This window comes from Ranitomeya imitator, chromosome 6 (genome assembly GCF_032444005.1).
Source record: "Ranitomeya imitator isolate aRanImi1 chromosome 6, aRanImi1.pri, whole genome shotgun sequence".
Classification (NCBI taxonomy): Eukaryota; Metazoa; Chordata; class Amphibia; order Anura; family Dendrobatidae; genus Ranitomeya; species Ranitomeya imitator.
The window spans coordinates 240,385,787-240,409,065 of record NC_091287.1 but is presented as its reverse complement, the minus strand read 5'-3'; the positions used below and the strand labels follow the sequence as shown (position 1 = coordinate 240,409,065).

General features: G+C 43.8%; 1 protein-coding gene across 2 annotated transcripts in view; it reads right to left on the bottom strand.

Annotated features, from left to right (window-relative positions):
* Window positions 1–23,279, bottom strand: part of ICE1 (interactor of little elongation complex ELL subunit 1) — a 132,068-nt gene that overhangs the window by 91,917 nt on the left and 16,872 nt on the right. For both annotated transcript variants that reach the window (XM_069730515.1, XM_069730516.1), the window contains 7 exons: window positions 23,053–23,164; window positions 19,287–19,363; window positions 18,790–18,827; window positions 14,454–14,536; window positions 14,319–14,358; window positions 14,137–14,199; window positions 4,967–5,050 (listed from right to left, as the gene is read on the bottom strand). In XM_069730515.1, the coding sequence (XP_069586616.1) occupies window positions 4,967–5,050; window positions 14,137–14,199; window positions 14,319–14,358; window positions 14,454–14,536; window positions 18,790–18,827; window positions 19,287–19,363; window positions 23,053–23,164 (497 nt within the window). The remainder of the gene's footprint in view (window positions 1–4,966; window positions 5,051–14,136; window positions 14,200–14,318; window positions 14,359–14,453; window positions 14,537–18,789; window positions 18,828–19,286; window positions 19,364–23,052; window positions 23,165–23,279) is intronic.

The following is a 23,279-nucleotide window of genomic DNA, read 5'->3' as shown; positions in this document are numbered from 1 at the left end:
CGAGGAATGGGAGGATATTTTGGAATCCCCTCTCAGAGTATCCCCATCAGTCAACAATCAGATGACCCAATTATACATAATCCACCAGTCATACTTGACTCCGTTGAGACTCTGTCGGATGGGTCGATATCCGACGTCGGAATGTTTGCGTTGCCACTCTCCTGACGCGGATTTTATACATATGATATGGCAGTGCCCCATAGTTTCTCATTACTGGAGGGAGGTGGCGTCACTATTAACCTCAGTATTGTCAATTCCAATTCCTCCTGAACCTTTAATTTGCTTATTTGGAGTGTGGGACGAAGGGGCCTGGGAACATTATACTGGGATTTTTTTACGTGAAACACACTTTCTGGCAAGGAAGTTACTAGCTCTGGGGTGGATGGGAAGCTCGCCCCCCTCCGTTAGGTCCTGGATTGAGTTGGTAAATGCAGTTATCCCCTATGAGCGTACTCTTTATCAAAATAGAGGTTGTCCGCGTAAGTTTAGTAAAATCTGGGATAAATGGAATGCCTCACATCTTACTTTATGACCTGACTGATTGAGAGAAATGTGGTATACATGGTTCTTTGATCCGTAAATATTGCGTAATGGGAAAGGGAAAAAGTCAAATAATAGTGTATTCAACTTTTGTTAAGTGGCGGCTTAGTAGTTTTGGAGGCTTAGTTTGGTTATAGTTTAGGAACCTTATGTTCTGACTGTTGTATAACTTAACGCATATGTTTTCTTTATGTAAAATGATAGACAAAATATACATATGCCATTCTCAATCCCTGTAAATGCAACTATACAAATTAACGACAAGGACAAATATGTATGCTGTAATTTTATTCTGTGTTTAATAAATAAACGAATTTAAAAAAAAAAAAGAAAGGTGGAAAATATTATATGTATCACACTGAAGATCCCTCCCCTTATCTTGCAGACTATGTAACCACTCAAACTGCGGATATGGGTATGTTAAAGAGTATAAATAAAGTGAGATATCTGCTGAGCGGTACCTTGGCACGGTGTGTCTCCACGGCCAGGCACAGGTCGGTTCAGTATGTCTCACCATCTCTTAGTATTTGGCTTTACTCTTTTCCCAGCCTCACTACTAACAGCGCTATGGGATTTTTTTTTTCTCTCATATGCCTCCTGTATATGTCTCACTTTGTTATTTTGATATTTATGATCTTTATGTATATTTTCACTAAGGTATTTACCCTTTGCACTTGAAAATGTTTATACATTGGGGCTATACTATTTACTATTAGGCCATGTTCACACGTTGCAGATTTCCCTGCGGATTTTTCTGCACTAAAAACCGCAGCTCTTGGCAGAAAATGCAGGTGTGGTTTTTGGTGCGTTTTTTGATGCGGTTTTAGTTTTTTATGCAGTTTTCTCTGCAGATTGTCTGTGTGTTTGCTAGGAAGTTTTTTTGCTAGGAAGTAAAGGTTAAAATGGCTGAAAATACCCTAACCCTACCCCTAGTTCTAACTGTAGTGGGGGAAAAAATTAATAAATTCTTTATTTTATTATTGTTACTACCTATGGGGGTGATAAAGGGGGGGGGGGGGGGGGGGGAAGGTCATTTCCTTTTTTTTCTATTTTGATCACTGTGAGGTTATCACAGTGATCAAAATATGCCTGGAACGAATCTGTCGGCCGATTCGGCGGGCGCACTGCGCATGCGCCCGCCATTTTGGAAGAAGGCGGCGCCCAGGGAGAAGACGGACGGACGGACACCGGGAGGCCCGGTAAGTATAAGGGGGGGAGATGAGGGCACTGGGGGGGTGGCATCGGAGCACGGGCATGTGGCATCGGAGCATGGGGGGGTGGGATTGGAGCACGGGGGGACAGCCACACTCCACCCACGCATTTCCTGCTGCAGCGGTTTCTGCACCACAAACCGCAGAAAACCTGCAGATATTTTTTCGTCTGCGGGTTTTACTGCGGGTTTGACCTCACAATGGAGGTCTATGGGTGCAGAACCGCTGCAGTTCCGCACAAAGAAGTGACATGGTCCTTCTTTTTTCCCGCAGCAATTCAGCGCGTTTTTTTTTTCGGGATTTTCCGCAATGTGGGCACAGCGGTTCTTGTTTTCCATAGGGTAACATTGTACTGTACCCTGCATGGAAAACAGCTGCGGACCCGCAGCGGCAAAATCGCGGCGGTTCCGCAGTTAAAAACGCATAGTGTGAACATGGCCTTATACTTCAGCACTTTAGTGTGATTTGATTCATAGAACTGATGTGATGTGTTTATCTGAGCCCTTTTTTGCCCATACATACATCTTTTTTGTACGTTAACCACACCTACCACATAGTGTAATTTGACTAGATGTTGTAGTGATTTAGTGTGGTCCACCTATAATATTACAGTGGCTATTTTGTGATTACTCTGGCAATACTGTGGCTTTGTACATGGTTCTAGTTATTCGTCTGTCACCTTTTAATTGTGTCTTTCTACATTTATCTATGATTGCCGTTTTTTATGGCTTTTTAAAAAAAAGAAAATGTTATAATAAAAATTTATAGTATTTTACTCCGCTCTAGTGTCCAGTCTTCTTTTGGGTTTCTGTATTGCATTTGGCAGAGCTTATTTTTGCCCCGTTTCTTTGGTTAATTATATCTTTTGGGCTCTGTTTCTCCGCAGATATTGATCTAACATTGCACCTGCAAAACCGAGTCCTGTGAAGCATCCTTTCGGTGCTCACTGGGTCCCCTTGTTAGCACATCCATTTATTTTATATACGAGATAACAAGTGCTTGGATATTTCTTCTATTTAAAAGACACTTTATTTTTGCAAAAACTAGTTTTTGCATATCCATATTTCGATAGCTATAATTTTTCCATACTTCAGCAGACTCATGTTATGGGCTTGTTTTTTTTGCGGGACGAGTTGTTTTTATTGGTACCATTTTCAGGCACATGACTTTTTTTTTCTTTTTCAAGTATTTTTATTGAACATTTTGAAAATTTTTAACATACATTTTGTTTATATGTATATTATTTCGCATTAGTAAGTAGGGGAAGGAAGGAAGGGGAAGGGTTTGGGAAACGGAAGGGGAAGAAAACTTTAATAGTAACAGACAGATTTGTGAGCTACTTGTAAAGATGCTACAGTAATTGATCTGTCTTGATATAATTAACTTCCATACATTTCTGGATTCAAACTATGTACATAAAGAGTAGCAAATCTACTACCTTTAACTTTATAATAAAGATAACAACAGTTAATCTAAGGTTTGGTGTATAGTATTCCATTTGCTCCATTTTTTGTCGTATTTATGCAAACAACCAATAGCTATTGAGAATTTTAAATCTAACGTGTTATGAATTCTCAGTTTGTCCACAATGTCAGAGAGCTTTGGTATGTCAGTTATTTTCCAAAAGGTGGCAATCATGTTTTTAACTATCAGTAAGAGATGTATTATGACCATTTTAGTTGAGTGCGGTACATCTTCCATGTCTAAGAAGAAAAGTGCTGTTTGTGGGGAAAGAGTGAAGTTCCTGTTAAGAAGTTCACCAATATATGTGGAAATCTGGTTCCATAAATCTGCGTTAACTGGGCATGTCCAGAATATATGTATCAAGTCTTCCTTGAGCCCGCATCCTCTCCAGCATAATGGAGATGAATCAGGTTTGAAGTGTGCTATTCTAGAGCACATGACATTTTTTGATCGCTTTCTTTTCCGATTTTTGGAAGGCAGAATGAACAAAAAACAGCAATTCAGGAATTTTTTTTGCATGCCTTTTCGGGTGTGGTAAAATTGATAAGTTTATCTCCTTCTGCCTCCCTTCTAAATGTTGTGATCGATATCGATTGCAGCATTTGGGAGTCAATCAGCCAAGAGCGGTGTGGGCACGGCTCCTGGTAGTGATTGCTAGGTGTTAGCTATGAAATCTCATCAAAGGTCTTGAAGGTGTTAAGGCAGCTTATCAGTATAAAAACAAAAAAAAAACAAAAAAAACAAAACTGTGCACCCTTGATGTAACAGCGCAGTTCACTATCCAACCCACCTGCTTTGCATCCATCTCCTGGTCCCTCTTCCTTTATTAACAACTCTGGCATTACAAGACGACCAGAGGAGGGAGGTGACAGATGGAAAATAAGAAGGTAAAAAGGTGCATGTAAAGGTACCGTCACACTGAACGATATCGTTAACGATATCGTTGCTTTTTGTGACGTAGCAACGATATCGTTAACTAAATCGTTATGTGTGACAGCGACCAACGATCAGGCCCCTGCTGGGAGATCGTTGGTTGCTGGGGAAAGTCCAGCACTTTATTTTGTCGCTGGATCTCCCGCTGACATCGCTGAATCGGCGTCACACACGCCAGCCGTAAAGCAAAGCACAGCGGTGACGTCAGCGCTGTACTTTACGGCCGGCGCTCAGTCAGTGCTGGAAGCTGAAGGCGAGGGACCTGACCAGACGCCGGGAATGTAAGTATGTAGTGTTTGTTTTTTTACATTTACAACGGTAACCAGGGTAAACATTGGGTTACTATGCGCGGCCCTGCGCTTAGTAACCCGATGTTTAACCTGGTTACCCGGGGACTTCGGGATCGTTGGTCGCTGGAGAGCTGTCTGTGTGACAGCTCTCCAGCGACCAAACAGCGACGCTGCAGCGATCGGCATCGTTGTCGGTATCGTTGCAGCGTCGCTTAGTGTGACGGTACCTTAACTCTTGGGTCACACCAAAGGTGCACTAAGTGACTGTGCTTGGATTGAACAGATATTTTGCGTAAAAAGACTCCATTTATTTACTGCCAAAAAAGGCAAATTATAGACACCAAAGGACAAGGCTGATTCTGTAGTCATTAACTATGCCAGTCCTCTCAACCCCCTACACAAAAGATATATTTTAAGTTAAGACCATTTGCAACTTTGCTTCAATTTATACAGAAGTAGTGAAGCTATAAAAAATATAACTCCCCATAGCATTAATAGTTGTTTATATAGACCCTTTTTATTCCTTACCAAGCATCAGAAGATTACAATCACCATTTTCTGCTGAAGACTCTATACATCCCCAGATTTCCTCCAGTAAATACTTAATTTTCTCTAGAAAAATCAAGAACAAAAAGGATTTTAAGATATCAAATAGTTTTTAAAATGTCAACTTTTCTTTCCAATTTTAGGTTGTATGCCGTATTCCAAGCTATATTTATCAAGCGTTTTTGTGAAATCTATAGACAAACATCAGAAAATCAATCCCACTGTCAAAGCATGCTGTAATTAAAAAATAAAACACAATTAAGGAAAATTACAATCAATTGGATTAGATTACTTTCCATATTTATTTATAAACTAAGATGTAACAAAATTTAAAAATTAGCTTAAAAAACAAACTATGAATCAAGCCTGAAATTTCTGTCTACTGATGTGTACAAATTTAGTACGTTTTAAATCCTTTATAATGTACACTAGATGGTGGCCCGATTCTATGTATGTATGATATGTATGTATATAGCAGCCACACAGTATATAGCACAGGCCACGACATATTCTAGAATACCCGATGCGTTAATACAGGCCACGCAGTATATAACACAGCCCAAACAGTATATAACATTTCCCACGTATTATATAACACTGGCCACGTAGTATATAACACTGCCCACATAGTATATAACACTGCCCACGTAGTATATAACACTGCCCACGTAGTATATAACACTGCCCACGTAGTATATAACACTGCCCACGTAGTATATAGCAGCCATGTAGTATATAACGCAGCCCTCATTGTATATAACACTGCCCACATAGGATATAACACTGCCCATATAGTATATAGCAGCCACGCAGTATATAACACAGACCACGTAGCATATAAAGCAGCCCACGCAGTATGTAACACAGCCCAGATAGTACACTATGTTCCAAATTATTATGCAGATGACATTTTTCTCAGATTTTCCTAAATGGTCGGTGCAAATGACAGTCCAGTCTAATAAAAGTCATCACCCGTTAGAGTATACATCGAATTTTATTGAAGAAACCTCCCAATGATAACAGTATAATCTCCAAAATGAATAAAAACGCAAAATGCACTGTTCCAAATTATTAGGCACAGTAGAATTTCTAAACATTTGATATGTTTTAAAGAACTGAAAATGCTCATTTGTGGAATTTGCAGCATTAGAAGGTCATATTCACTGAACAAAAAGCTATTTAACTCCAAAACATCCTAACAAGCCAAGTTACATTACATAGGACCCCTTCTTTGATATCACCTTCACAATTCTTGCATTCTTGAGTTTTCTGTTTTGAGTTGTACGTCTTTGCATGAAGTCAGAATAGCTTCCCAGAGCTGCTGTTTTGATGTGAACTGCCTCCCACCCTCATAGATCTTGTGCTGGATGATACTCCAAAGGTTTTCTATAGGGTTGAGGTCAGGGGAAGATGGTGGCCAAACCATGAGTTTATCTCCTTTTATGCCCAAAGCAGCCAATGACTCAGAGGTATTATTTGCAGCATGAGATGGTGCATTGTCATGCATGAATTTGATTTTGCTCCTGAAGGCACGTTTCTGCTTTTAGACCATGGAAGAAAGTTGTCAGTCAGAAACTCTATATACTTTGCAGAGGTCATTTTCACATCTTCAGGAACCTTAAAGGGCCCCACCAGCTGTTTCCCCATGATTCCGGCCCAAAACATGATTTCTCCACCTCCTTGCTGACATCACAGCCTTGTTGCAACATGGTGGCCATCCACCAACCATCCACTACTCCATCTGGACCATCCAGGGTTACTCGACACTCATCAGTAAACAAGACGGTTTGAAAATTAGTCTTCATGTATGTCTGGGCCCACTGCAACCATTTCTGCTCATGAACACTGTTTAGTGGTGGCCGAATAGTAGGTTTATGCACCACAGCAAGCCTTTGAAGGATCATAAACCTTGAGGTTCGAGGGACTCCAGAGGCACCAGCAGCTTCAAATAACTGCTGCTTTGTAATGGTATTTTGGCAGCTGCTCTCAATCCAATGAATTTGTCTGGCAGAAACCTTCCTCATTATGCCTTTATCTGCATGAACTCCGTCTGTGCTCTGTTTCAGCAAATAATACAAAACCCGGCACTCAACTTTGTGGTGTGAAGAAACGAAAGATTATCCCAAATCAGAAAACGTTTCGGTCCCACAGCTGGACCTTCATCAGTAATGTTTACTGGGACAATGTATAGATTCAAGTGGCTATATGGCCTGCCCGGAGGTTGCTACCAATATAGTATTGGATATCCAGAGAGAAAAGTTACAGCCTATATGGGTGCGGTCATCGCGGCGTCCACTGCCGATTAGCAGGTCATATAGGCTGTAACTTTTCTCTCTGGATATCCAATACTATATTGGTAGCAACCTCCGGGCAGGCCATATAGCCACTTGAATCTATACATTGTCCCAGTAAACGTTACTGATGAAGGTCCAGCTGTGGGACCGAAACGTTTTCTGATTTGGGATAATAAATCTTTCGTTTCTTCACACCACAAAGTTGAGTGCCGGGTTTTGTATTATTTGCTGATTACGGTTTGGGAACCTACCCGTGCACCTCATACGGTTGTGCACACGTGTTTCTAACTACGGTGTGCTCTGTTTCAGTCACAAATCTCTTCACAGTATGATGATCAAAGTTTTTGTGAAGTATCTAATTTTTTCATACCTTGTCCAAGGCATTGCACTATTTGAATGCTTTTCAGCAGCAGAGAGATACTTTTTATTTCTCATATTGCTTGAAACCTTTGGCCTGCTTAATAATGTGGAACATCATTTTTAAGTAGTTTTCCTTTAATTAGAATCACCTGGAAAACTAATTATCACATGTGTAAGATTGATTTCAGTTATCTATTGAGCCCTGAGACACAATACCATCCACAAGTTTATTTGAAAAAAAAGGAGATTTTTGTGTACTCACCGTAAAATCTCTTTCTCTTTGCCTCTAATTGGGGGACACAGGACCATGGGTGTTATGCTGCTGTTCACTAGGAGGTGACACTATGCACTATGCAAAATCTGAAAAAGATTAACCGTGGCTGCTCCTCTGCAGTATACACCCCTGGACGGCGTCAGCCTTCTCCAGTTTTGTGCAAAAGCAGTAGGAGGAACGTAACATGAATAACATAACCATGCCTATAAGAAGGCAACTATGTACAAGCTCAAGCAAACAATATTAGAACTCAACAGTAACAACGGCTCGGAAGGGCAACAGTGTGGGAGCTGTGTCCCCCAATTAGAGGCTAAGAGAAAGATTTTACGGTGAGTACACAAAAATCTCCTTTACTCTGTCGCCTCATTGGGGGACACAGGACCATGGGATGTCCCAAAGCAGTCCCTGGGTGGGAAGCAATGGACGAATATTGTGCAGACAGGCCCCTACACTTGGGGCACCGCCGCCTGCATAACACATCTACCCAGGCTCGCGTCCGCTGAGGACTGGGTATGAACCCTGTAGTGTTTAGTAAACGTGTGTAGGCTAGTCCAATTGGCCACCTTACACACTTGTTGTGCCGAATGGCCCAGGAGGCCCCTACCGCCCGTGTAGAGTGCCATAATACCGGCTGGAAAAGGAGAATTCTTAAGGCAGTAGGCCTCTTGTATGGTGGATTTGATCCACCTGGCAAGGGTAGGTTTGGAAGCTGGCAGACCCTTGTGGCCGCCTTCCGGAAGAAGGAAAAGAGAATCAGACCTCCGGAAGGACGCAGTTCTAGACACACATATACGAAATGCGCTGACAAGGTCAAGCGTATGCAGAGCCTTCTCCACTCTATGAACCGGAACCGGACAAAGATGGCAGTGAAATTTCCTCATTGAGGTGGAAGTTGGACACAACCTTCGGAAGAAAGGATGGGACCGTACGGAGAACTACCTTGTCCTGGTGAAAGGCCAGGAAGGGCCGTCTGAAGGAGAGTGCTGCCAGTTCAAACCCCCAGCGTAGCGAGGTGATTGCCACCAGGAAAAACCACCTCCTGGGAGAGAAGGCGGAGCGGGACCTCCTTATGGGGTTCGAAGGGTGGTGCCTGCAATGCTGTCAGGACCAGGTTGAGGTCCCACGTTTCTAGTGGTCGTCTGTAGGGGGGGGACCAATCGGGAGACCCCCTGAAGAAAAGTCCTTACTTGTGGCTTGGTAGCAATGCGCCTTTGAAAAAGCACTGAGGGCTGACACCTCGCATCGGTGGTCAGAACCTTCCATTGACCTGTGAGAAAGGATTTCCCCTTTGCTAGCGAGGTTGGCTTGAGCCACCAGTGCATGGATCTCTTGGTTGACGACGTTAACCGGAACTCTCTGTCGAGAGAGAAAGGGTTCTTGTCCCAGGACTTGAGGATGGCTAATTGGAGAGGCCTGAGGTGAAACTGACCAAATGGGACGGCTTCTATTGCTGCCCCCATCCTGCCGAGGACTCATGGCAAACCGGAGAGATCGAGGGGGTTTGCGGAGGAGGGTGCGAAGTCCTAGGTGGAGAGCCAGTGCCTGGTCCTTGGGAAAGGAGCACTAGACCCCTGGAGGTGTTGAATAGCATTCCCAGGAAGGTCAGAGACTGACTCGGGGTTGGAGATGACTTTGTAGGTTGACTAGCCAGCCCATGCGACTCAGTGTCGATTGTGATTGAGACGCTGAGCTCGCAGTCCTTGAAGGTGGGAGCCTTGATGAGTAGATCGTCCAAGTATGGAACGACTACTATGCCTCTGGAGTGCAGGACGTCCATGATGGCTGCCATGACTTTGGTAAACACTCTGGGAGCCGTGGCGAATCCGAACGGGAGAGCAACAGTTAGTGGTCCTGGTCGATTGCGAACCTGAGAAATCTCTGATGGGCAGGTGCAATCGGTATATGCAGGTATGCATCTAGTATGTCTATGGAGGTGAGATATTCTCCCTTCTCCATGGACGCAATGATGGACCGAAGGGACTCCATGCGCAAGTGACGGACCCGTACATATTTGTTGAGTTGTTTTAGGTCCAGTATGGGCCGCACGCTGCCTCCTTTTTTGGGGATTATGAATAGATTGGAGTAGAACCCTCGGAAGCGCTCGGCCGTGGGGACCGGTACTAGGACTCCTGCTTGAAAAAGCGAGGAGACCGCTTGTCGGAAGGCACGAGCCTTGGCTGGTGGTTTTGGGGGACAGAGGAAGAATCGGTCCGGTGGGTTGGAGGTGAACTCTATCTTGTATCCGGAAGACACTAGTTCCCTGACCCACCTGTCTTCTGTAATAGGCAGCCAGACTTGATGAAAGAGCAAAAGTCAGCCGCCTACGGGTGTCACCCAGAGTCCGTGAGTCATGATGAGGAGAAAGTCTGAGATTTTCCTCCTCTGGGCTTAGACTGGGCTGCTTTTGACTGCCAGGTCTTGTCCGACCTTTGCATCGATCGTGAGTTGTCCCTGCTTGGGGAACGCTTACGATTTTTGTGCTGGACGCGAGACAGACCAGCCCGAAGAATTCCGAAAGGATTGGAATTGAGTTTGGTTACGCTTCTTGTAAGTGCGTTTAGGTTTCGGTTGGGGAAGAGAGGTACTCTTACACCCGGTGGCATTGGATATCATCGTGTCCAACTGTTCACCGAGAAGTCGCCCACTGAGGTAGGGGAGGTGCGTGAGGGTGTTCTTTGAGGCTGCGTCCGCTTTCCATTCCCGCAGCCAGAGGATACGCCGAATTAGATGGCGTTTGATGCCCGTTATGCCCTTGCTGAATCCAGAGCTGCATGAAGCATGTAATCTGCTACGACTGCTATTTGAACCGCTTGGTCCGACAGCTCAGGAGCGGATGCTTGGAGGCCAGCTTGTAAAGTTTTGGCCCAGGCCAGAATGGCCTAGGCAGCCAAAACTGAAGCGAACGCAGGAGCCAGGGATGCCCCTGCGGCCTCGAAAAATTGAACGAGTTATGCGTTCTACCTGCCGGCCTGCTGCGTCCCTGAGGGTTGAGCTATCTGGCAGTGAAAAGAGGGTCTGTGCTGCTAGTCTAGAGACTGGGGGATCCACTTCGGGTGGGTCTGTCCATTCCTTGGTATCCTTCAGCGGGAAGGGGTACCTCGCCTCCAGATATTTGCAATTAGCACATTTTTTCTCAATCGCCTTAAACTCTGGGTGGTTAGAGAAACCTTAGGCGGCTTTAGAGGTCCTTCAGAGGAAATCTTATATTCTGGGGCGGATCAGAAATGTCCAGCACCCGATGGATGGAAGTAGATGAAGTCTTCAACTAGCGCTGTATTGCTAGGGGGAATTGGGATCAGGGACCCCTCCGTTTCCTTGTCTGAGTCGGAGTCACAGATGCCTTCCAAATCCTGTGTATCACTGAGACGTCCCCTGCTGGGTGAGCTGGGGCGGAGGCCTCTCTGGTCAGGGATTGCGGAGATCTGCATTGTCTGCCCCTGGTATGGGACGGTCTAGATGACCTGGAACTACGGTGTCTCTCCCTAGAAGGGGATGACCATGTGCTATGGGATGATGCAGATGGACTTGACCTATGGGTCCGCTTGCGTCCTGACCTAGACGTGGATGTGCCAGGGTCGTCCTGTCCCCGAGTCAAGCTCTCCCTTTGCTGGGTAACGGTCATAGCCGAGGCATGACTCTGCATTGCCTGAAGCAATGTGGAGGTTAGGTTATCTATAGACTGCGTCATAGATTGCGACATCTGAGTGACCCATTCCGGAGTGGCAGACATCGAAGCCTTGGCAGGGGCTTCTTGGGGCTCTGACACAGTAGTCTGAGTGCAGTCCTGGCAGTGCGGGTACGTGCTGCCACTGGGGAGAGCGGTCCTGCAGGCTGTGCAGAATGCATAATAGCAGTCCTGCCTGGTTCTCTTGGACCTTGAGCCCGGCATAGTGCAAAAGGGATGGCTATTCAGAGTACCTTACAGGGGTAGCTATGCAGAGGAACCTATAGGGGAGTTTTATAGGGAATATAGATTCACAGTCGAGTAAGACAACCCAGCTGTGATCTTACCCCACCAGTTTGCCCCTAGGTCCAGCGCGAAGAACCACAGTCCTGTGCCCCCCGGAGACTGGCTGGCCTGGTCCTGCTGACCGGGAGATGCAGGGTTAATCCTTGCAGCAGTAGAAATGGCCGCCGAGGAGAAGAGGCAGAGGGAGAAGGGGGCGGAGAGCAGAGAAAAAAGGCGACAAAGTTGTGTAAAAACGTGCCCTGTCTCGATCCGCCCCCTCTATGACACTGTAGAGTGTCATATTTGTAATCCGGGGGACGGGCCGAGGGGCGGAGAGGAGGCGGCAGCTTCAGCTAGGCCGAAGCTGCGGCCTAAATTAGATGCCTGAAGCCCCGAAAGGCTCCAGGCCGGCGCGGAAGTCCAGGAGGGTAGGATAGCGGTGGGGCTATAAGCGGAAGGGGGGGCCCTGTAAGGGGTCCCCCTGAGGCAGTATAGAGCTGGTGCTGCCGCAGAGACAGGGGCGCAGGGAGCCCTGTGTCTCTGTTGTGCCATGCCTGCCTAAACTCCCCCCGACCCCGACAGGAGCCCGCAGATGGGCTGTGGTCCCTGGATGCAGGCGCAGTGTGCTGGCCCATTGCTGGGAGCTGCAGAGTGCTGCCTGTACAGGCCCTACCTGAGGCGTCTCAACATAATGCCCCCAGAGGGGGATTAGGGAGGGTGCTGCTATGACCTTCAGGGGGCTTTATCCTCACCTCTACCTCAACCCAGAAACCAAAAGGAATTGGGGAAGGGGGGGTCTCGACTCCGAACCAGCACCCGAGGGACTGGGGAAGGAGCGACATGGGGAAAAAGCCATCTCGACTTCAACCGTGCACCCTGTAATATGGGGCCCGAGGAAGGAGCCATGCCGGGAGTCTCACAGGAGACCCACTTTTCTTCATCTGTAATCCGTCGGAAAAAAACGGAGTAAAAAATCTTAGGTGTGCATCCTATGTGACACTAAGCAAAAACTGGAGAAGGCTGACGCCGTCCAGGAGTGTATACTGCAGAGGAGGAGGCACTGTTAATCTTTTTCAGATTATGCATAGTGTCGCCTCCTAGTGGACAGCAGCATAACACCCATGATCCTGTGTCCCCCAATGAGGCGACAGAGTAACAAAACAATTAAATCTTTATGACACTTAAATCCAATTTGCATAATAATTTGGAACACAGTGTATATACCACTGCCCACATAGTATATAGCAGCCATGTAGTATATAACGCAGCCCACGTAGTATATAACACAGCCCACGTAGTATATAGTAGCAGCCATGTAGTATATAACGCAGCCCACGTAGTATTTAGCAGTGTGGGCACCATATCCCTGTAAAAAAAAAAAAAAATTAAAATAAAAAATAGTTCTATACTCACCCTCCGTTGTCCAGAGAAGCTCTGTCGATGCGCGCGCGGCTGCCGCCAGCTTCCGTTCCCAGGATGCATTGCGAAATTACCCAGATGACGTAGCGGTCTCGCGAGACCGCTAAGTCTTCTGGGTAATTTCGCACTGCATCTCTGGGAACGGAAGCTGGCGGCAGCCGCGCACGTCTCGGCGGACGACGGAAAGTGAGAATAGCAGGTTTTTTGTTTTTTTATTATTTTTAACATTAGATTATTTCTACTATTGATGCTGCATAGGCAGCATCAATAGTAAAAAAGTTGGTCACACAGGGTTAATAGCTGCGTTAACGGAGTGCGTTACCCGCGGCATAACGCGGTCCGTTAACGCTGTCATTAACCCTGTGTGAGCGCTGACTGGAGGGGAGAATGGAGCGGGCGCCGGGCACTGACTGGACGGGAGTAGGGAGGGACTAATTCTCGGCCGGACTGTGCACGTCGCTGATTGGTCCGGCAGCCAGGACAGGCAGCTGGCGAGACCAATCAGCGATGCGGGATTTCCGTGACGGAAGTTGCAGACAGACAGAAGGACGGAAGTACCCCTTAGACAATTATATAGTAGATGTTTATAGAAAAATACCCTAACAACAAATTACTGTGTGACCTGAAAGAATGAAATGGAGAGTCACTTAAACGGTTTGAAATAATTATTTGTCCATTGATTGATGTAGAATTGTTGTTAATTCTACATCAATTATGGCAGGATGAAAGCAGAGGGTTTGCATATACAGAATATATTACAGGAATAGTAATCCATTTGGTGTCAGACTGAAATTTGCACACAATTTCACACTATATAGCCACTGTTATTTTTTTTTTTTTTTAATCTATTACATACGTTTGTCTATCTTCAAATAAGGCTCCTCTTCTGCAACTTGAGTCTGCACATTTTTCATGACCACTAAGAAAAAAAAAAAAAAAAAAAAAAAAAAAAAAGATCAAGGCAAGAATTTGCAGAAAATAGTAAGATTTTTCTTTGGATTTTTTTTTTTTTTTTTTTTTTTTTTTATAAAGCACTACCTTTCTTGCTTTTCTGACTCTGGAATTCGTCAATTTTTTTCTGTGAACACACCATTAAAAATGGCATTAAACAAGAGTTGTGAATACACCAGATTCAAAACGAGTAAACTAATTATGAAAGCAAGCTACACTTACCTGTATAGTCTTTAATTCCTTTCCAATAACTCTTTTTTCCATTTTCAGTTGCTTATAATCTTTATCATGTTTTGCAGCGGCCTCTAAAATAGAAGATGACAAATTACTATAATTTTTTTCGTTATGGTTTGGTTCAGTTTATAGTATTTGCTCAATATTCCTATCATACATGGGTGTTCAGCTCTGATTAATACAAAGAACACTTACACTCCCTGTCAGAAGTTATGTCGCTTATCCATGTTATGTAAATAAAAGCTTATGACCTGACGTTAAATTCATCCATTGTTTGTATAAATTATTCTTTTGAAAGCTGTAACCCTCCGAAATGTGGTTTAGGTTAAGAAAATAAATTTGCATCAATGCAGAAATATTGATCAGTTAATGGACACAGAATGGTCAGATTTTGGCAAGCCAAAAGTTTTCTCGCCCACAGAAAGTAATGTTATAGTCAAACAAATAAACTTAAAATACAAATATATGGTGCACAACATTGGTGAATGAAGTTGTGGTGCTATTAGAGTCATATTTAATATTTTGTGTGACTTCCATGAGCTTGAAGGACTGCAACCATGCGCTTCAACAATGATTCGTACAATTTATTAATGAAGTCATCAGGAATAGCAAAGGATGCAGTCTTACATGCCTCCCAGAGTTCATCTAGATTCTTTGGTTTTGTCTTCCAAGCTTCCTCTTTCATCCTACCCCAAACATGCTCAATGATGTTCATGTCTGGTGACTGGGCTGGCCAGTCCTTGAGCACCTTGATCTTTTTTGCCTGGAGGTACTTTGTTGTAGAGATGGATATATGAGACGGAGCACCATCCTGCTGCAGAATTTGACACCTTTTATGATTTGGAATATAAGAGGTAGCGAATACTTCTTGATATTTTAGGCTATTGATATTGCCTTCCACCTTGCAAATGTTTTGCACACCCCCTTACTGAATGTAACCCCAGACCATGATCTTTCCACCACCAAATTTAACTTTTCTGGGTGTGTTTTGGATCCATACGGGCTCCAGTAGGTTTCCTGCAGTATTTGCGGCATCTGTGGTGTAATTCTACTGAAGATTCATCAGAGAAATCCACCTTCTGCCACTTTTCCAGCGTCCATCTGTTTGGCAGGCTGTGGGATTTTGAAAATGCCACATGGTTTTTTATTTGCCTTTTTGTTTAGTGCTGGCTTCTGGGCACTGATTCGACCATGGAGGCCATTTCGAGACAAAATCCTACAAACCGTTCTAGTTGACACAGGGACTTGAGGTGACCAGGCCTGTTGGAGCTCTGCTGCAGTGGAAGAGGTGCTTGCTTTGGATTTTCTAACCAACAAACGTTCCTCCTGAGAGGTTGTCTTGCGGGGTCTGCCGGACCTGGGCTTGTTGAACACATCTCCAGTCTCTTCAAATATTTTTTTTTTTTTAATTCTTTGTACTTGATGCTGAGACACATTAAAGGTGCCAGCCACCTCTGCAGTAGATCAGGACTTTAGCCTCTTGATAATCCAGGCTTTGGTCGCAGGGTGGATTTTTGGCATGTTGTCAGAGTTCAAGTTGAAGTTCAAGTGAAGGTCTGGGGTGCTGGGTTTCTTTTTATACACACACACACACACAAATTAACCGATCATTTACTGAGTACAGGTGAGGATGTAAACAGTATATAAGACAGCCCATGTAGTATATTGCACAGCCACGCAGTATATTGCATAGCCACATAGTATATAACACAGCCCACGTAGTATATAACACAGCCCACGTAGTATATACAGTCATGGCCAAAAGTATTCACACCCCTGCAATTCTGTCAGATAATACTCAGTTTCTTCCTGAAAATGATTGCAAACACAAATTATTTGGTATTATTATCTTCATTTAATTTGTCTTAAATGAAAAAAAAACACAAAAAGAATTGTCCTAAAGCCAAATTGGATATAATATCTCACCAAACATAAAATAGGGGGTGGACAAAGGTATTGGCACCCTTTGAAAAATCATGTGATGCTTCTCTAATTTGTGTAATTAACAGCACCTGTAACTTACCTGTGGCACCTAACAGGTGTTGGCAATAACTAAATCACACTTGCAGCCAGTTGACATGGATTAAAGTTGACTCAACCTCGTCCTGTGTCCTTGTGTGTACCACATTGAGCATGGAGAAAAGAAAGAAGACCAAAGAACTGTCTGAGGACTTGAGAAACCAAATTGTGAGGAAACATGAGCAACCTCAAGGCTACAGGTCCATCTCCAAAGACCTGAATGTTCCTGTGTCTACCGTGCGCAGTGTCATCAAGAAGTTTAAAGCCCATGGCACTGTGGCTAACCTCCCTAGATGTGGACGGAAAAGAAAAATTGACAAGAGATTTCAACGCAAGATTGTTCGGATGTTGGATAAAGAACCTCGACTAACATCCAAACAAGTTAAAGCTGCCCTGCAGTCCGAGGATACAACAGTGTCAACCCGTACTATCCGTCGGCATCTGAATGAAAAGGGACTGTATGGTAGGTGACCCAGGAAGACCCCACTTCTTACCCCGAGACATAAAAAAAAGCCAGGCTGGAGTTTGCCAAAACTTTTGTGAAAAAGCCTAAAACGTTTTGGAAGAATGTTCTCTGGTCAGATGAGACAAAAGTAGAGCTTTTTGGGCAAAGGCATCAACATAGAGTTTACAGGAAAAAAAAAGAGGCATTCAAAAAAAAAGAACACGGTCCCTACAGTCAAACATGGCAGAGGTTCCCTGATGTTTTGGGTTTGCTTTGCTGCTTCTGGCACTGGACTGCTTGACCGTGTGCATGGCATTATGAAGTCTGAAGACTACCAACAAATTTTGCAGCATAATGTAGGGTCCAGTGTGAGAAAGCTGGGTCTCCCTCAGAGGTCATGGGTCTTCCAGCAGGACAATGACCCAAACACACTTCAAAAAGCACTAGAAAATGGATTAAGAGAAAGCACTGGAGACTTCTAAGGTGGCCAGCAATGAGTCCAGACCTGAATCCCATAGAACACCTGTGGAGAGATCTAAAAATGGCAGTTTGGAGAAGGCAACCTTCAAATATCAGGGACCTGGAGCAGTTTGCCAAAGAAGAATGGTCTAAAATTCCAGCAGAGCATTGTAAGAAACTCATTGATCGTTACCGGAAGCGGTTGGTCGCAGTTATTTTGGCTAAAGGTTGTGCAACCAAGTATTAGGCTGAGGGTGCCAATACTTTTGTCTGGCCCATTTTTGGAGTTTTGTGTGAAGTGATCAATGTCTTGCTTTTTGCTTCATTCTCTTTTGTGCTTTTTCATTTAAGACAAATTAAATGAAGATAATACCAAAGAATTTGTGTTTGCAATCATTTTCAGGAAGAAACTGAGTATTATCTGACAGAATTGCAGGGGTGTCAATACTTTTGGCCATGACTGTAACACAGCCCACGTAGTATATAACACAGCCCACGTAGTATATAACACAGCCCACGTAGTATATAACAGCCCACGTAGTATATAACACAGCCCACGTAGTATATAACACAGCCCACGTAGTATATAACACAGCCCACGTAGTATATAACACAGCCCACGTAGTATATAGCAGCCACTAGTATATAACACTGGCCACGTAGTATATAGCCGTGTGGGCACCATATCCCTGTTAAAAAAAAAAAAAATTAAAATAAAAATATAGTTCTATACTCAGCGAAGCTGTGCCGATGCGCACGCGGCTGCCGCCATCTTCCGTTCCCAGGATGCATTGCGAAATTACCTAGATGACTTAGCGGTCTCGCGAGACCTTTAAGTCTTCTGGGTAATTTCGCAATGCATCTCTGGGAACGGAAGCTGGCGGCAGCCGCTCGCGCCTTGGTGGACGAAAAAAGGTGAGAATAGCAGGTTTTTTGTTTTTTTACTATTTTTAACATTAGATCTTTTTACTATTGATGCTGCACATGCAGCATCAATAGTAAAAAGTTGCGGGCACACAGGGTTAATAGCAGCGTTAACGGAGAGCGTTACCCGCAGCATAACGTGATGTAACGCAACCATTAACCCTGTGTGAGCGCTGACTGGAGGGGAGTATGGAGTGGGCGCCAGGCACTGACTGGACGGAAGTAGGGAGGGACTAATCGGACTGTGCCCGTCGCTGATTGGTCACAGCACCCAGGACAGGCAGCTGGCGAGACCAATCAGCTACGCTGGATTTCCAGGACAGACGGAAGTACCCCTTAGACAATTATATAGTAGATTATACAAATTATTGCAAATTATCAGATATGAAAAAACAATTAAAATACCGAAGGCTTTTTTTTTTTTACGATTTACAGACCCCTTTACATTTTACAAATTATTAAAAAAGGTTACTTTACCTTCCATTTTCTTTAACTTTGCTTCCAGGTTCTTTTTCCTAAAGAAAGTTCACATAGTTAAATTAAAAGGCAACAGATTATTCTTGGCATACAAAAATTACTTGTATTGGGTCAGCTTTACTTATGAAAGCATATGGCAAAACACAGACATCTTTAACCTAGCCTTTAAGTAGTAATCATCTCCATGCCCTTTATGGCAACAGGATAGTCTCTGGTACGGGAATATTTCTCTACTGTGGAGCACTACTACTTTCTGAGCCCTTCAGTCCTTTCCATTGATGCTAATAAACAACACAAAACTTTATCTTTTTCATCTCTACATGCAAGGGCCAGTGTAGTCATTTACTTTTCCTGGGGAAGAGAAGATCTATTTTTACATGCCATGCATTACACTGTTCTAACCATCATTCTTGGAATCATAGAATGTTAGCGTTGGATGAGACTCCTTCTTGGCCTACATTACTGTGTTGACACACTAAACAGTGAGATATACATACGCAACATCAATCTTCTCACACTCTTCCTTGACTTTGATGTATTCCATTTCAGTTTGCTGGTAGATCTTGAGACTAGACTGCGATCAAAGAAATTACAATATGAACAATTTTGTCAACGTGCACATATGAAACAACGGAATAGAAAACGCTGATCTTTGCTTGCAATTCAGGTATCTGAAAAACTGCATTAACGAACCTACAGGAATCATACATAAAAATAGGATTCTCTCTCTGACAACAGCTTGGGATTTGACTTCTTTAGGAGTGGCACACAACTTCATACCCTATACAAAGGTTGAGCAAAAGGCTTTAGAATTTTTTTTTTTATTTAAACACCATTTTATATTCAGCTAGGTAGAGATGATAATGATATATGGTTTATGTTTACTAGTCTCTAAAAAACAAAATAATATATAATAGAGAAAACATCTATTTGAGAGATATTTATCGTATAAAAGTAATAAACACAAAACTACATAATTGTTTTTGTATATATCTAATTTTTTGTGAAGTCGTCCATATTCTGAGATTAACCTTGTTTTTTGCAGGACCAGCTGTAGTTTTTACTAGTAACATTTTTGAGTAGAATTAACTTTTTAATCACTTTCATTATTTGAAAGTCTGGATGAGAAAAAAAAAAAAAAAAACTAAGGGGGCATTTCTGGTGCTTTTTTTGTATATCTTTCTTATGGTGTGCACCATGCAGGATAATGATCTAGTTTTATTTTCCTATCAATAACATAAGTGTGACATTTTTAATTTTTTTACATTTCACTACTTTTGCACAAGAAAAAAAACCTAAAATATGTAAGTAATGCCTAAAAGAGCAATAACCCCACTAGATATCAGCTCCTCACTAACAGGCCATTAAACTTTAGCCTTTATTATATAATTAAAAAACCTTGCTGCTTCCTTTATATAGCCAACATAATTTGTGGTGGGGTGATATGAAATAAAAGTTGCCCATAGCTACTAATGTTATTGACTGACTATAGATTGCACCGAAATGGATGGAAGTAGAATATAGAGATAGAATTCGGGAACACCACGCCAATTGAAGTGCATATTAAATGCCGCTGTCAGTGTTTGACAGTGGCATTTAACAGGATAATAGCCGCAGGTGGATCGCAATTCCACCTGCGGCTGCTTCGGGCACATGTCCGCTGTTCAAAACAGCTGATGTGCTGGGAAAGATGGTGGCTCACCGCCGGAGCCCACATCAAAGGGAGGGAGTCTGATGTGGACGTACTATTGTGCCCAACGTTGTTAAGGGGTTAAAGGTGGGATAACTAACGGCAATTCAGGTGTTTTTTTCTTTTATTTTTTTGAGGACGGCGTTGAGGTTTAAATATTATAGTACATGTCCTTACAGACAGGGTAAGGCTAGGTTCACATTGCGTTAGCGTATGTGCTAAACGGATTGCACTAACGGACTGCGCTAACGCAATGTTCCAAAAGGGATTGCGTTTAGCGATCCCGCTAGCGCAGATGCCCGATCTGCGCTAGCGAGAATGGACCCCAAAAACGCTGCAAGCAGCGTTCGAGGTCCGTCCTAAACTAACGGTACATCGCTAATGCATGCCAAAAATGGCATACATTAGCGATGCGTTAGTTGCATTGCCGTCAATGGCAGCGCTAACGGACCCGTTACATTGCGTTCATGGCGCTGTGTAACGGATTCCGTTAGCGGACTGCCACTAATACAAAATGTGATGTTCTTAAGCTACATTTATTTTGTCCCAAGATTAAACCATTTATTACTGGAAAATTCCAGGGTATTCTTCTTTTTTTCTTAACGTACATTTTTTGGGATATTTTTTCAATATTAGTTTCAGGGGACTTGAACATGTGACCTTATGATCACTTTAGTAATATACAATACTACTTTAAAGCTATGTGCACACGTTCAGGTTTTTTCGTGGTAAAAACGCTATAAAAACTCGTTAAAAATGCATACATTATGCATCTTATCATTTAGAATGCATTCTGCATGTTTTGTGCACATTGATGCGTTTTTTTTCCGTGAAAAAAACGCATCGCGGGAAAAAATGCACAAAAAACGCACCAAAAACGCGTCAAAAAAAGCGGTAAAAACGCATGCAGATTTCTTGCAGAAATGTCCGGTTTTTGTAAGGAAAGTTTCTGCAAGAAATTCTGATTAGTGCACATACCCTAAAAGTGCTGTGTATTCCACCAGTAATTGAAGGGCAGGTAACTTATCAGGCCCAGAATCAGGTTTGCTATACACCACAGCCTAAAGGTAGCGTCACACTCAGCGACGCTGCAGCGATATGGACAACGAGCCGATCGCTGCAGCGTTGCTGTTTAGGTCACTGTAGAGACGTCAAACACTGCAGCTCCAGAACGATGCAGGAGCGATCCAGTGACGTAACGGCGACTCACTTATCGTTGTAGCTGGTTGCTAGCTCCATGTAAAACATTGCTGGCATCGTTGCTTTTGCTGTCAAACATGACGATACACGCCGACCTGACGACCAAATAAAGTTCTGGACTTCTAGCTCCGACCAGCGATGGCACAACGGGATCCAGATCGCTGCTGCGTGTCAAACACAACGAGATCGCTATCCAGGACGCTGCAACATCACGGATCGCTGTCGTTCTCGTTGTAAAGTTGTTCAGTGTGACGGTACCTTAAGGCCTTTAGCAAGCCTCTGGTTGCCAGACCAGTAGATCAGCACACCAAGATATCACTGCAGGGGTGCGGATGGGCTGACAGAGGGAGTGCTTTCTCCTCACGTGAAGCTGACAACATATGAAAGGGTTAGGGTACCGTCACACTATACGATTTACCTACGATCACGACCAGCGATATGACCTGGCCGTGATCGTAGGTAAATCGTAGTGTGGTCGCTGGGGAGCTGTCACACAGACAGCTCTCCAGCGACCAACGATGCCGAGGTCCCTGGGTAACCAGGGTAAACATCGGGTAACTAAGCGCAGGACCGCGCTTAGTAACCCGATGTTTACCCTGGTTACAAGCATAAAACTAAAAAAAAAAAACAAACAGCACATACTTACATTCTGGTGTCCGTCAGGTCCCTTGCCGTCTGCTTCCCGCACTGTGACTGCCGGCCTTAAAGTGAAAGTGAAAGCACAGCCGCTGTGCTCTGCTTTCACTTTACGGCCGGCAGTCACAGTGCGGGAAGCAGACGGCAAGGGACCTGACGGACACCAGAATGTAAGTATGTGCTGTTTGTTTTTTTTTAGTTTTACGCTTGTAACCAGGGTAAACATCGGGTTACTAAGCGCGGTCCTGCGCTTAGTTACCCGATGTTTACCCTGGTTACAAGCGAACGCATCGCTGGATCGCATCGCTAGATCGGTGTCACACACACCGATCTAGCGATGACAGCGGGAGATCCAGCGATGAAAGAAAGTTCTAAACGATCTGCTACGACGTACGATACTCAGCAGGATCCCTGATCTCTGCTGCGTGTCAGACACAGCGATATCGTAACGATATCGCTGGAACGTCACGAATCGTACCGTCGTAGCGATCGAAATGGTATAGTGTGACGGTACCCTTAGACTGCTAGGATGGGTGACAGTTACAGTAGGAGCTCAGCTGTGTATATCGTTCACGCTCTTGCAGTTGATAAGTGTCAGTACACAAGTTGTGCCATCAGCATGATGTGTATATCAGTCAAGGAGCACAAAGTGACAAGCGTTCATGACAAATATATAAGTCAAAAACCTTTAAAAAAAAAAAGTTAAATAGAGAGAATGATTGTAAAACATTACATACTGTCTTCTCTTCCAGTTCAGCTTTCAAAGATATTAGTTGTTCTTCGTGGTTTTCCTGAGGAGATACTTTCTGCAACATTTGTTCCAGTTGACATCTAAGGGTTCCATTCTCCCTGTAATATCATATAAGCTTACAATTAGGTACATTTGGCAAATTGAAAAGGAAATTGTGGCAGTAAACCAAGACACAGAAAGTGAAGCAATACATGCATTTATTGATTAAATAAA